Below are 11,408 nucleotides of genomic sequence, written 5' to 3'. Positions count from 1 at the left end.
CCTTGCAAATCCAGATTTTCTTCTTCATTTCTACTGCCACCCCGATGGACTATAGCAGTTCGTCTCCCTACCTCTAACCTCAACCCCTGAAGTCCATTTCTCCTATTTCTTCTAGAATTTGTTTTCTAAAGCACACTTTTGATTGGTACATGCTTTTGATGGATTTAAAAGTCTTCTCCAATTTTTCACTAGTGACTTGTTAAATTGCAAACCATTCTAGACTCTCCATAAATTGACCCACATTTGCTATCCAATGTCCTATGACCTTGATGGATAAATCTTCTAGTCTTCCAGCACCCCTCCCATTGCAGCAGCACCTACCACCTACTCTTACCTCTTTCTCTAAATAAAATACTACCCTTCCTTTCCAATAAGTCTTCAAGATCCATTTCAGTTCTATCTCCTTCATAAAATAATCCCTGAGCTTGTCACTCCACAGTGAATACCCTCTTCTGTGAACTCTGTAACAATTGTTGTCTAGACAAATTTTTTTTCCCCAAGTGTGCTCACATTCCCAAGGAGAATTTGGCCAGTACAAGTCAAATTTTTGGTGTTTTTATAAAACTACTGATTATATATTCAAATTTGTCTGAGCAGATTATTTCCAAACCCAGTTTCTTTCTTGTCTTCTACTTCCAAATTACATCCTCATGCTTTGATGGCGCGTTTGTTCCAAAGTACAAATTAAGGATCATTAAGATTTGTTTTGTGACCTACAGATTAAGAACTGTTTACTATTAACGTTATTATTTAAAACCATAACCATTGGGAAAATAGTATGAAAAGGGGAGAGGACTGCTATAACAATTTCTACAGTTTTTCAACGAACTATACTTTGTGATTTCTACACACTCACTCTTCCCCTTCCCCTCATTGTTTTAATATGGAATTTTAACTAGAAATTGGTATAAAATCTGTTGTATTGGCATAGCCTGACAAACATTCATTGTGTACTCACTCTCTGCCAGGAATAGTGATAGATACTTGTGATACAAAGATAAACAAGCCCCTGCGGGAAGCAGAAGAGTTTTCCAGATGGAGTCCATGTGGAAGGACATTCTAGGCAGAGGGAACAGCATATGCAAACTCATGTGTCCTAGGAGGCAGACATGAAAACTCTGTGGCTCAGATTCTAAGCAATTTTTTTTTGAAAAATTTGGTGACTTTTAAAAGTCTGATAGCCTCTAGATTAAACCCTCCCTGTCATACACTCTCCTCCACCATCTTTCTCTCCACAAGGGCAGCTCAGGGTCCAGATTCAGACACTACCTTTATTGGGTTCCACTGCTATAGTCCACTTCATATATACATTGATCTCTGTTTAATTCTTATTTCACTTTAGGTGGTTGTTACTATCCCCAATTTAGAGATGAGTAAAGTGACTTGTCTAAAGTCTCACAAATAGGAAAAGGAGGAAGGATGTTATGTCCACTTCTCATCTGGAGAAAGTGACCAACTGGGCATTTTTCTTGCTGGGATGAGAAAAACCTTACTTCCAAGTTCAGAACAGCCTGTTTCCCCAGATTCTGAATTAACTGTATCACTTGTAGAGAGAAGCCTTTAAACAGAAGGGTGACCATTTATCCAGGGTGTTGGTAGGAAGAGATTTTGAGGAATTTGTACTTGAGAGTGCTTCTCCAGTTCTGTGAGCTCTGGAGCTTGGTGCATAGTAGGAACTCCTATTTGTTGAATGACTGAAGCCTGTTCACATGCCTGTGGCTAGTCTCTCCTCTTGGATTCAAAGCCCTTCGTGGGCAGGGTCCCAGTTGTGCCTGTCTAGGGACACTGTGTAGTTGAGTAGGCTTTGGAAACTGTTTTGAGTACTGGGTGAGTGAATGAATGGAGTACGGGGTGGGGGGCGGCTGTTGATGGGAGGCCACGGCTGGCTCTGAAGACTTCCCAGGGTTTAAGAGGGTGCCTCGTTGGGGCCTCTGTATGGGCCATGTCTTTCCTCCTCCCCCGGGCCTCCACGTCTTACAAACCAGACTGGAGGGAGGGGCTATGCAGACAGGGAGGGGCTGCGCAGCCCGGAGGGGCCAGGTCTCCCTAGTGCGGCGCCCACTCCCTCCACGGGTTGGGAGGGGGGGACTGGAAGAGGTGAGGCCCCGGGCCGGCTGAGCCCATCTGGGGCCCCTTCCCCGAGACCTGCCACCGCAGCTTCTACCTGCCTCCCAGCCGCCCCTTCGCTGCCCCGGGCCGGGTGCGCCCAGAGGGCACCTGGCCCGCCACCCCCGGGGGGCCCCCGCCGCCGCCTCCGGAGCCGGTCCGGGGCGGCGGGGCGGGCCTGAGCGCTCCGCGGCTCTGGGACCGGTCCCCCGGGGCGCGGCCGGGCAGCCGCCCCCGCCCCCCCTCCCCGGGGGCCGGGCCGGGCTCCCGGGGGGCGGGGACTCGCCCAGTGGCAGCAGCGTCCGGGCCGGCGGCGGGCGCGGGGCGGCTTCCTGCAGGCGGCGCCGGGGCGAGCCGTTGCCCGCTGCAGCCACCGCCGCCGGGTCGCCGGGTCGCGGGGGCCGCGGCGCTCGGGCCGCGTCGGTGCCTCCCGGGCGCGCTGCGCGGCCGTCGCTGCTGCCCGCGCTCGTGCCGCCGCCGCCGCCGCCGCTGCCGGTTACGCCAGCCCCGCCGCCGCCCGCTCTGATTCTGCGCATAGGCAGCCCCCAAGCCTGTCATTCTGCAAAAACACAGTTTACTCAACACACCACACACACACTCACTCACACACGCGCGCACACACACGCGCACACTGGCCCCCTCGCGCACACGCACGGAGGGCGCGAGCGAGCAGACGCGCACACCCGGCGAGCCAAGTTCCGCAGCCTGGCATGGCTTCTGGGGACCTTTACGAGGTACGGGGACGCGGGGGCGCGGCCGGCCCCGGCCCGCGGGCGGCGGGCGGCGGCGGGCGGCGGGGACCGGGCCGGGGCCGGGGCCGGGCGCGAGCGGGAGTTGCCGAGCCCGCGGCGGCGGCGGCGGCCGCCGGAGGGTGGCGGGGGCCGGGCGCGCCTCCCGCCCGCCGCCCGCCCGCCCTCCCGCGGCGCCCGCGCCCGCTCCCTCTTTCTCTTTCTCTCGCACACACACTCTCTTACTCCATCTACTTTGCGGCCTTGGAGGGGAAGGAGGAAGCCGGGCGGAGCCGGGGCGGGGGAGGTAGCGGTCCCGGGGAGGTGTTTCTCGCCCGACGAGCCGCCTCGAGTGCAGAAAGTACAGGTAAAAGTCGGCGCCGGACGTGCCGGGAATGCGGGGGGCCGCGCGGCGGCCGGCGGGGGTGCGGGGCGGGGGGTGCGCGGCCCGGGCTGGGCCGGGGGGCGCAGGAGAGGAGGGGGGCGGGCGTGGGAGCCGAGCCCAGCCCCGGCGAGGCGGGGTCCGGGGCGGTGGAGGGAGACTGCGAGGGGGGCATCCGGGTTGGGGTTAGGGAGACACCCGCCACGCCGATCCCCTGGGCCACCGGGCCGCCGCCTCCCTCCCCCCACCTGCTGCCCCCGCCACCGGCTCGGAAGCCCTCCAGGCCGGGGCGTGGGGGCGGTCCTTGCGGGTGTCGTGCTCGCTGGGGGCGAGAGGGGGCGCTGCAGAGGGCCCTGTGTGGAAGGAAGGAGAACATGGAAGTCGGAGGTGGGTGGTAACATGTTGCTGGAGGACCTGGGATGTGAGCCCTGCTCCCGACACTCTGCGTCACCCTCAGTGGATACCTGTCTCCAGGTCCACCCAGGTAGTGGCCAGCCTCGGAGACTTTGAGAACGTCTTAAAAGTGGTCAAGGAAGATGTTAGTCTGGCATCTGTGAAACAATGGAGGAATAGCCGTGGCCTCTGGGAGCTGGGTTGTAGCTAGCTCTGGACACAACTGTTCCAGCTTTTGGGTTCCCAACAAGTGGACAAAATGAGAAACAAGCCCCACTCCCTGGGGAGAATGCCTCCAAAACGGTGGTAGTCCCAAGATGAGGGGTCAGAGTAAGGAAGCTAAGAGACTGGCCATCTTCAACCAGAAGGCCCACTGATCCTCCAAGAAACCAGCATCAGCGCTCGGCCTGGACCTGCACTCCCTAAATAAATAAGTCCGTGAACACTAGCCCTGCTTCCCAAGGCTCCTGACTAAATTGAGATGAGCACCCCCAAAGGGTGAAATTAACCTAATGGGTAAGAAACTGTAGGGGTGATTCACCCACAGGAGACTATAGGGGTGATTCACCTACCATGAGCTTTTTCCTGTGGGCCTATGGGCGGCTGAAACTTTTCAGATGGTAGATTTGCTGGCTGTTGTGAGAGGAGAATGGAGAAAGGCAAGTTAGCCTCTTGGCGTCTGGGGTCTTTTGGATAATGCTGGACTTTGGGAGACCCAGTCATGGACTGCTACCAACCAGTGGGTTCAGATGGGACAGATGGGTGTTCTTAGCACTCCCTGAAAGAATGCTGCAAACCGACCTCTTCTCAACCCTTCTGCCTTCCTCATCCTTATGCTAATAAAGAAGGTGAAGTTCGGTAGGAATCTGGTGAAGAACTTTGACAGATCATGGCCAATGCGTCATGCAGGCACTTTGGTCTGTTTCAAGATGGCGGAGCAATGCCTGAAACCCAAAGTTGAAGCACAGTAAATTGTGAGGTCTGATTGAGCTTTTACAAGTAGAACCAGCACTATTAGGACATTGGTCAAGAGTAGATACTCTTCAGGGGCAAATTTCATTTCCTGAGAAGTGTGGATTTTTCTACCCATTGATACTGAGTCAAGCTAGAGCTGCCCACATTGTCTAGGTGCATTGTGAAGGCGTTAAGAGGCTGTATCAGGAGCTGTCAGTATTTCTGCACTTGAAGTTTGGAACTTTTGAACCTTCTGGGGCTAATTTCTTGTTTAATGTTCACCTGAAACTATCCTCCTTAACATTGGTAATTATAATCTGTTAAGGGGAATTTTCACACTGGCCTTGAAACTATCTTAGCACCTCAAGAGTTTTTACTGGAGTTTGATGAACAGGACAATAATAATAATTACTTCTGTAATAGTAGGTAATTGTACTAGTGTAAAATAGTTTTCCCATAGCTGATTATTTGCATCATCATTACTAAAAGGGCTAACTTGCATTATGAGAATGTAACCAATGTTAACATTTTTATGGCCTGTGTCTACATTATATAACATACACTGAAGAATTTAATTTGTTGTTCAAGTTCAGCTTTAAAAACAATTATGTGCTGAGAACTGTACATTAGCATATATATTTCTCACTGTAAAATTGTTGTGTGAGTAAAAAAATAGGTTGTTGATTTAACAAAGATCTTGGAATATCTAGTTATGTTGACCTTGAAAGACAAAAAGAAAAAAACTGATCGTATTCTTAATTATGGTATTACACTACTTAACTATCATATTCAAGTTTATATAAGATGGCTTCTTATAACCTCTAATCAAGAAACCATACCTTGATTGGGCTAAGAACGATTATATTTGTAATTGATCTATTTTGTGTCTGTGTGTCTACTGACATTATTCTTGACCCTTTATAGTGAAGATACGATTTGGATTATAGAGATTCTTCATGTTCTCTTTGGTGCTTCAGATAATTAAATTGTAGAGCATAAACCTTCCTCAGATAGTATTTTCTTTTTAAGAAAATTCTGATTTAAAAAATGTCAGAAAATAAAAACTTTATGTAATGGCACTCCTCAATCATAATGAGAAATACGGAATCAAGCTCCCTTTCCAAAATTTTGGATCTTGATAGGTGATTCTGCTTTGTTCCCCTGTAGAAGAGTTCTTCTCATCATCTTCTGGTGTATTATAGTTGTCACCTATAGAAAGGTGATCTTAAATATTGGCTGATTGTGTCCAGGTATCTGGATACGATATGAAATTCTTATCCAGATGCTCTGGTCTACATTCTGCTAGACGTAAGGGTCATGAAGTGGCTGTCTGTGAGCAGGTCTGGGCTATTTATTTTGCTTTGTCTCCATGCTAGATAAGAAAAGTGGACTTGAGTATCTTTTAGATGGTACATGTGATCTCTGGTTTGTCCTTGTCTCAGTGCTCCCTATTACCATGTGCCCATTCTTAACATTACTTATCTGGCTTCAGCAAGCATTAGAGTTTGCAACCCCAGGAATATAGTTAATCATTCACTAAGATGTTTGGGTTTCAGAAAGACATAATCAGGGAATAAGGAACCCCATCCTCTTGTCTATTCCCTCTGTGTCCCTACCTCCTTGCACATTCAAATACTTGTTAACAGAATCAGTGAACAGAAGACTAAATTAGGCATATATAAAGTGCCTTGGCTGACCTTTGTTATCCTTGTACTAAGTGTTACCTTCTGTTCTCTTTTCCTCCTCAGCTTGTGATCACTCAGTGGTGGTAACACCATGTGTATGGGTGGCTCTCAGTTCTCTTCTGGAAGGAAGTGTGGCCGAGTGCCTTTCCAGAGAGCCAGACTGTTACTCATTAGAACCACTGAATGCAACTAAGCTTCAACCATGTGGCTTTCCATGTGGCTGTTGCGTTGTATTGTACACCCACTCCCTTGTGATTAGCTGATAGTTGTGGAGGAGGTCTCTCTCTCTCTCCTTTGGCAGAATTGTTCAAAGAGAATGCTGTATGTCTGTAGACAAAATCAGTATTAGCCGAGATGGACTTGACAGTAGTAGTTCCTTGTGTGTTTCTCAACAGTTTATATGTACACCCCAGAGTTCTTTCTTACACGGATGAAATGTGCCATGTGTCTTTTTGGGGAAGGGGGTTGATAAGCGTGCATACATCCATATCTAATATATATGTGTGTGTGATTATGTGTATGTGTGTGTGTACTTCTGAAAATATTGCCTTCCTTTCATTCCCAGTAAGATAAATAACAATAATAATAGCATAATTTTAGTTTTGTTGAAAGAAATTTATTTTCATTAAAAATCGACTCTGCTACAATGGTGAACATAGGCATTTCTACCCTTGTACTCTGCAAAATCATTCACTAAAAATGTCGGAAAATATGGACTTATGCGAAAATGGGATTGAGGCAGAATGTTGAAAACTTACAGAATTTTGTGAGGGGGAATTTGGGGCTTATGCGTCCTCTCTGTAGATTGAAGGGGGGGTATTTGTTTCTAATAGACACGATTTTCATCAAAATTACGTCTGGCCCCGGGGCATAGGCATCTTCGTTCATCTTTATTGGGAGAAATGTTTTCATAGCTTCTTCATCTGCAACTTGTAGGTTCGCCAGGCAGGTTAGCCTAGTAGAGAGTGTAGTGGTTCTCGAAGCCACAGCCTGCCACTCCTCGTGTTAAAGGAAGGCACTGGAGTGCATTTTCAGCTTTGTTCAAGGTCCTCATGCATCACTAAACCTTTCTGTTCCTTTGTGAGGGTGCATTGCTAGATTGCTTCAGGATATTAACAAGCTAGGAAAAATAACATAAGAATCAACATAACTTACTTCTTATACTAACATCATTTCCCTGTTTACCAGTGATACCTGAGGTTAATTCCCATCCAACATGTAGTAGCCAAGTAGATGGTCAATGATAGAACTTTTCCGTACCAGTATTTGAAGAAATAGATATCTTCAAAGAGAATATATCGGTTGAGTTGAATTGACTCCTTGGTACATAGTAGGCACCTGGTGAATATTGAATGGGAACTATGATTCTCCCGTCCTTTGAAAGTTATTTTAAATTATCCCCTGGGAGTAGATATCAGCTTATTTTTGGATAGACTTTTATGCTAAGTCACACTCTTCATTGGATAAGATCATTTCTTCAGGGGTTTCAACTGTCCTGGAAAGAAGTTTATACAGCTCCTTGTAATCTGGCCAATTGCTAAGGCATGGTTCAGGCATGGTGATCATCCAAGATCTTAAGTATTAGAGACACACATTTTGATTCCAAAGTTATAGGTCTTTCTGTGTCTCTTGGATGGTGAGGAAGGGTATAGATGTGGCTGCATTCATAGCACCATCTTTGATTTGTTCATTTTATATTACTAGAACACCAAACATATGCCAGTCATTCAGGAAATGATTGTTTTCTGTAAGCCCATAGTCTAGTGGAGATATAGTTAAGAAAATATGCAGTTTACAGTGCAACGGGAAAAGTAGGGGAAGATGGGGCTCTCTTGGGAGGATGGGAGGAATCCAGCCTTGGGGAAGTGGAAGGCTTCTTAGGAGAGGTGGTGGCCACTGAGGAGTGTAAGGAGATGAGCTGTACCCGCCCCTCATCCCCTCAAACTGAGAGAAAGGCAGGGGATAGCTCTTTGGTTTTTGTTTTGGTCCATTAGGTGAATAGTGGAGCTAGTCATGGAGATAAGGAGCCTAGGAAGAAGCATTAATTGAAAGCAGTGGGGTGGTGGCAAGGACAGTGAGTTCAGAGTGTTTCTGGAACATCTGGGTATAGAGGTCCACAGCAGTAGTCAGGGGAGCCTGAAGCTCAGAAGGAGCACCTCCCTGGGATTTTGGGAGTCATTAGTGTGTAGACCATCATTAAAGCCGAAGGACGCTGTGTAAACATGAGGTGGGTTTAGTGATGGAACACTGGAGAAAACAGACATTTAAGGGACAGAGGAAGAGAGAGAAGTGATACCGGATTTACAAGGAATAGCAAGCAAGGTAGAAGGAAAAACAAGAGGCTTTGCTTTTATGGAAGGCAGTGGGAAACTGTATTTCAAGGAAGAAGGTATGGTTTGCAGTGTCCTTTGGATTTAATAAGCAGAAAGTCATTGGCAACCTTAGGGAGCTCCCCCGTAGATGTGTTGGTGGGTGAGGGAGGGCCTGGTTCAAGTGTGATGATGAGCAAGGGGGTGTGGGGAATGTGGGTTCAGAGACATCATGTGTAGGCAACGCTTTTTTTTTTTAAGATTTTATTTATTTATGTGTTGGAGAGAGAGAGCAAGTGAGCACAAGCAGGGGGAGCAGCAGGTAGAGCAGGCAGAGGGAGAAGCAGGCTTCCCACTGAGCAAGGAGCCTGATGCAGGACTCGATCCCAGGACCTTGGGATTATCACCTGAGCTGAAGGCAACCACTTAACCAACTGAGCCACCCACGCGTCCCTATAGGCAACATTTTTAAGAATCTTGGGTGTGATTGTGTGGAGAGAGTGAATGTGATATCCAGGGGCGAAGTGGGAGAATGGGTCAGCTGTCTCCATTCCCCTGGTTCCCACAGGGCTCTGATACTTTGGATGACTTGGATATCAGCTGTCATGTAGACAGTGGGTTATCGGACTTGCATTCATGGAAGAAGGGATTTTCCATAAACCCTACAAACACCTCTCCCGCTGACCTATGGCGGTGGGGTCTGGCATCTTCAGTAATTTTAGCTGGAGAAAAAAGTAGAACATATATAAGGTAGTGATACCGAGCCTTTCAACAGATCCTGGTCAAGGAAAAGGTCTTGCTAAATTGAGGACAAAGAGATAAAGTTCTTCATTAAGGGTTTGTCATAACAGCATTTTTTCTGAGAGGAGAGGGATGGTAAACAGTTCACCAAGGTGCTAGAGGTCAATGGGCGTGATAGAGTTTTAGGGGTCAGCCCACCTGGCTCCAGACCCCAGTTATTCTGTCAAATGCCAATGTAGCTCTTGCTGTGAGGCTATTTTGTAAATGCGATTAAAGTCCATAATCAGTTGAATTTAAGGGAGATTATTCTAGATCATCTTGGAGGGCCTGATTCAGTCAGAACTGAAGCCTACCTGAAGAAGAAAAAATCCCACCCCTGGATAGCAGCTGCAGTTGGGAAGAGTTCCAGCTTGCCCTCCCTAATGGCCTGTGCTGCGGACTTTGGATGGGCCTGGCCCCCTGTACCCCCCACCCCCACTGCCACCACATAAGCCAGTTCCTTGCCATCTATCTCTTAATGTATAAATCCTAGTGGTTCTGCTTTCTTGACCGAATCCTGATTGTTACAGCCAGTTTCTGGTCCACACGCTGCCAGCTGGTAACACTGTGCTCCTAGATGTGCCCTTCAGGTTTTTTCAAACTGGATGGCTTCTGCGCTACAGGGAGGTCTCTTCTGTTTTGGAAATCTCTCCTCCTGATCGTGCCTGTTACTTCTTCACATAAACCACACTTACTAAGGAGTGTCATCATCTTACTTGTGTCCATGTGGGAAGAGCTTCAGGAACCCTGCCAGGCCTTGGTGTTCTGGCCCGTGGGGGTTGTTCCTGAGCATGGCACACACTGCCATGCCAGGAATTCCCCGACCAAGGGGCCACCACCCTATTCACAGTTTCTTGACCAGGGAATTTTCCTCTCTGATTTTCATTTCCTGGTCTTCTAGTCCAGTGTTTTAAAAATTATGTTTCAACGGGTCTTGATAACAGGCCATGGAGCTTATGCAAGTTCTGGATTTGAAGTTTATTTAAAAATAGTCCTTTGTTTAATAATCCATCAATCAAGTATTTATTATTTGTCAACAGTGTGCCTAGAAACATGCCAGGTGTTAGAGCTGCAGCCACAAGTGTCTTTTAAACTGTTGTTCAGAGTGTGATAAAGGCCTCACACCCACATATGGTTATATACCACACTTTTAACACATTGGAGTGTTCAGTACATTAAAACAAACAGCCAGGTCAACTATTTTTGTGTGAGTAGACCTCAGAATACAGCTTTTCCTGCTGTCTCTGGACATGTATTTGAACTTCTGGTAAATGCACTGTTTTAGGAATATTGTAGGTTAGCAATGTTCTTGAAAAAAAAATTCGGGCCTGTTTGTATCTCCTCACATACAATTACACAGGTAAATACGCTTTACAGCACAATGTACCCCACTCACTTAAAAACCACTCAAGGTTCAAATAATTGTGGTTGGTGAATGTTCTAGACATGGTGTAATAATCATTGTATGATAACTGACCATCTAACGCTCTGCCCCATTATATTGTGTAAAAGAGAGTGTTGGGGACTTAGTGAGAGTTCTACGTCATTCTGCCCTGACTTTTTAATTTGAGAGAAGGAACATGAGTGATTGTTATGTGTTAGAGGGTCAGCCACAAAGCAAACATTTCCTTTGTTTCTTCTTTCAGGCTTCAGAATCTGTTAGAATGCAGAATACCCTGAGATTAAAATACAAGATCATAGGGGCGCCTGGGTGGCTCAGTGGGTTAAAGCCTCTGCCTTCGGCTCAGGTCATGATCTCGGGTCCTGGGATCGAGCCCCACATCGGGCTCTCTGCTCAGCAAGGAGTCTGCTCCCCTACCCCCGCCGCCTGCCTCTCTGCCCACTTGTGATCTCTGTCTCTTTCAAAATAAATAAATAAATAAATAATCTTAAAAAAAAATACAAGATCATAAAAACAAAGCAAGCCAAATCTGATACCACTTACAACCACTTTTCTTAGCAAGTCAAAGATTGTTTTCCTATTTACAAGCAAACCAAGTGCAGAAGTGAGTTGTCGGGGCTGTAGCAGGAAAATAGCTAACAGCCTTCGACCTCATTGAAAAATTGCATT

At 47.4% G+C, this 11,408-nt stretch overlaps 1 protein-coding gene across 1 annotated transcript in view; it reads left to right on the top strand.

Annotated features, from left to right (window-relative positions):
* The first annotated feature begins 2,721 nt into the window (after positions 1-2,721).
* LOC111152923 (chromodomain Y like 2) overlaps positions 2,722-11,408 on the top strand; it is a 157,736-nt gene continuing 149,049 nt past the window's right edge. The window contains exon 1 of the mRNA XM_022511666.1: positions 2,722-2,840. Coding sequence (XP_022367374.1) covers positions 2,817-2,840 — 24 coding nt within the window. The 5' untranslated portion in view covers positions 2,722-2,816. The remainder of the gene's footprint in view (positions 2,841-11,408) is intronic.

The sequence above is a fragment of the Enhydra lutris genome, unplaced genomic scaffold (assembly GCF_002288905.1).
Source record: "Enhydra lutris kenyoni isolate GAN:26980312 unplaced genomic scaffold, ASM228890v2 scaffoldscaffold30, whole genome shotgun sequence".
In the NCBI taxonomy this organism is placed as follows: domain Eukaryota; kingdom Metazoa; phylum Chordata; class Mammalia; order Carnivora; family Mustelidae; genus Enhydra; species Enhydra lutris.
Note: the sequence above shows the minus strand (reverse complement) of the source record. Positions and strands in the feature narration are given on the sequence as shown.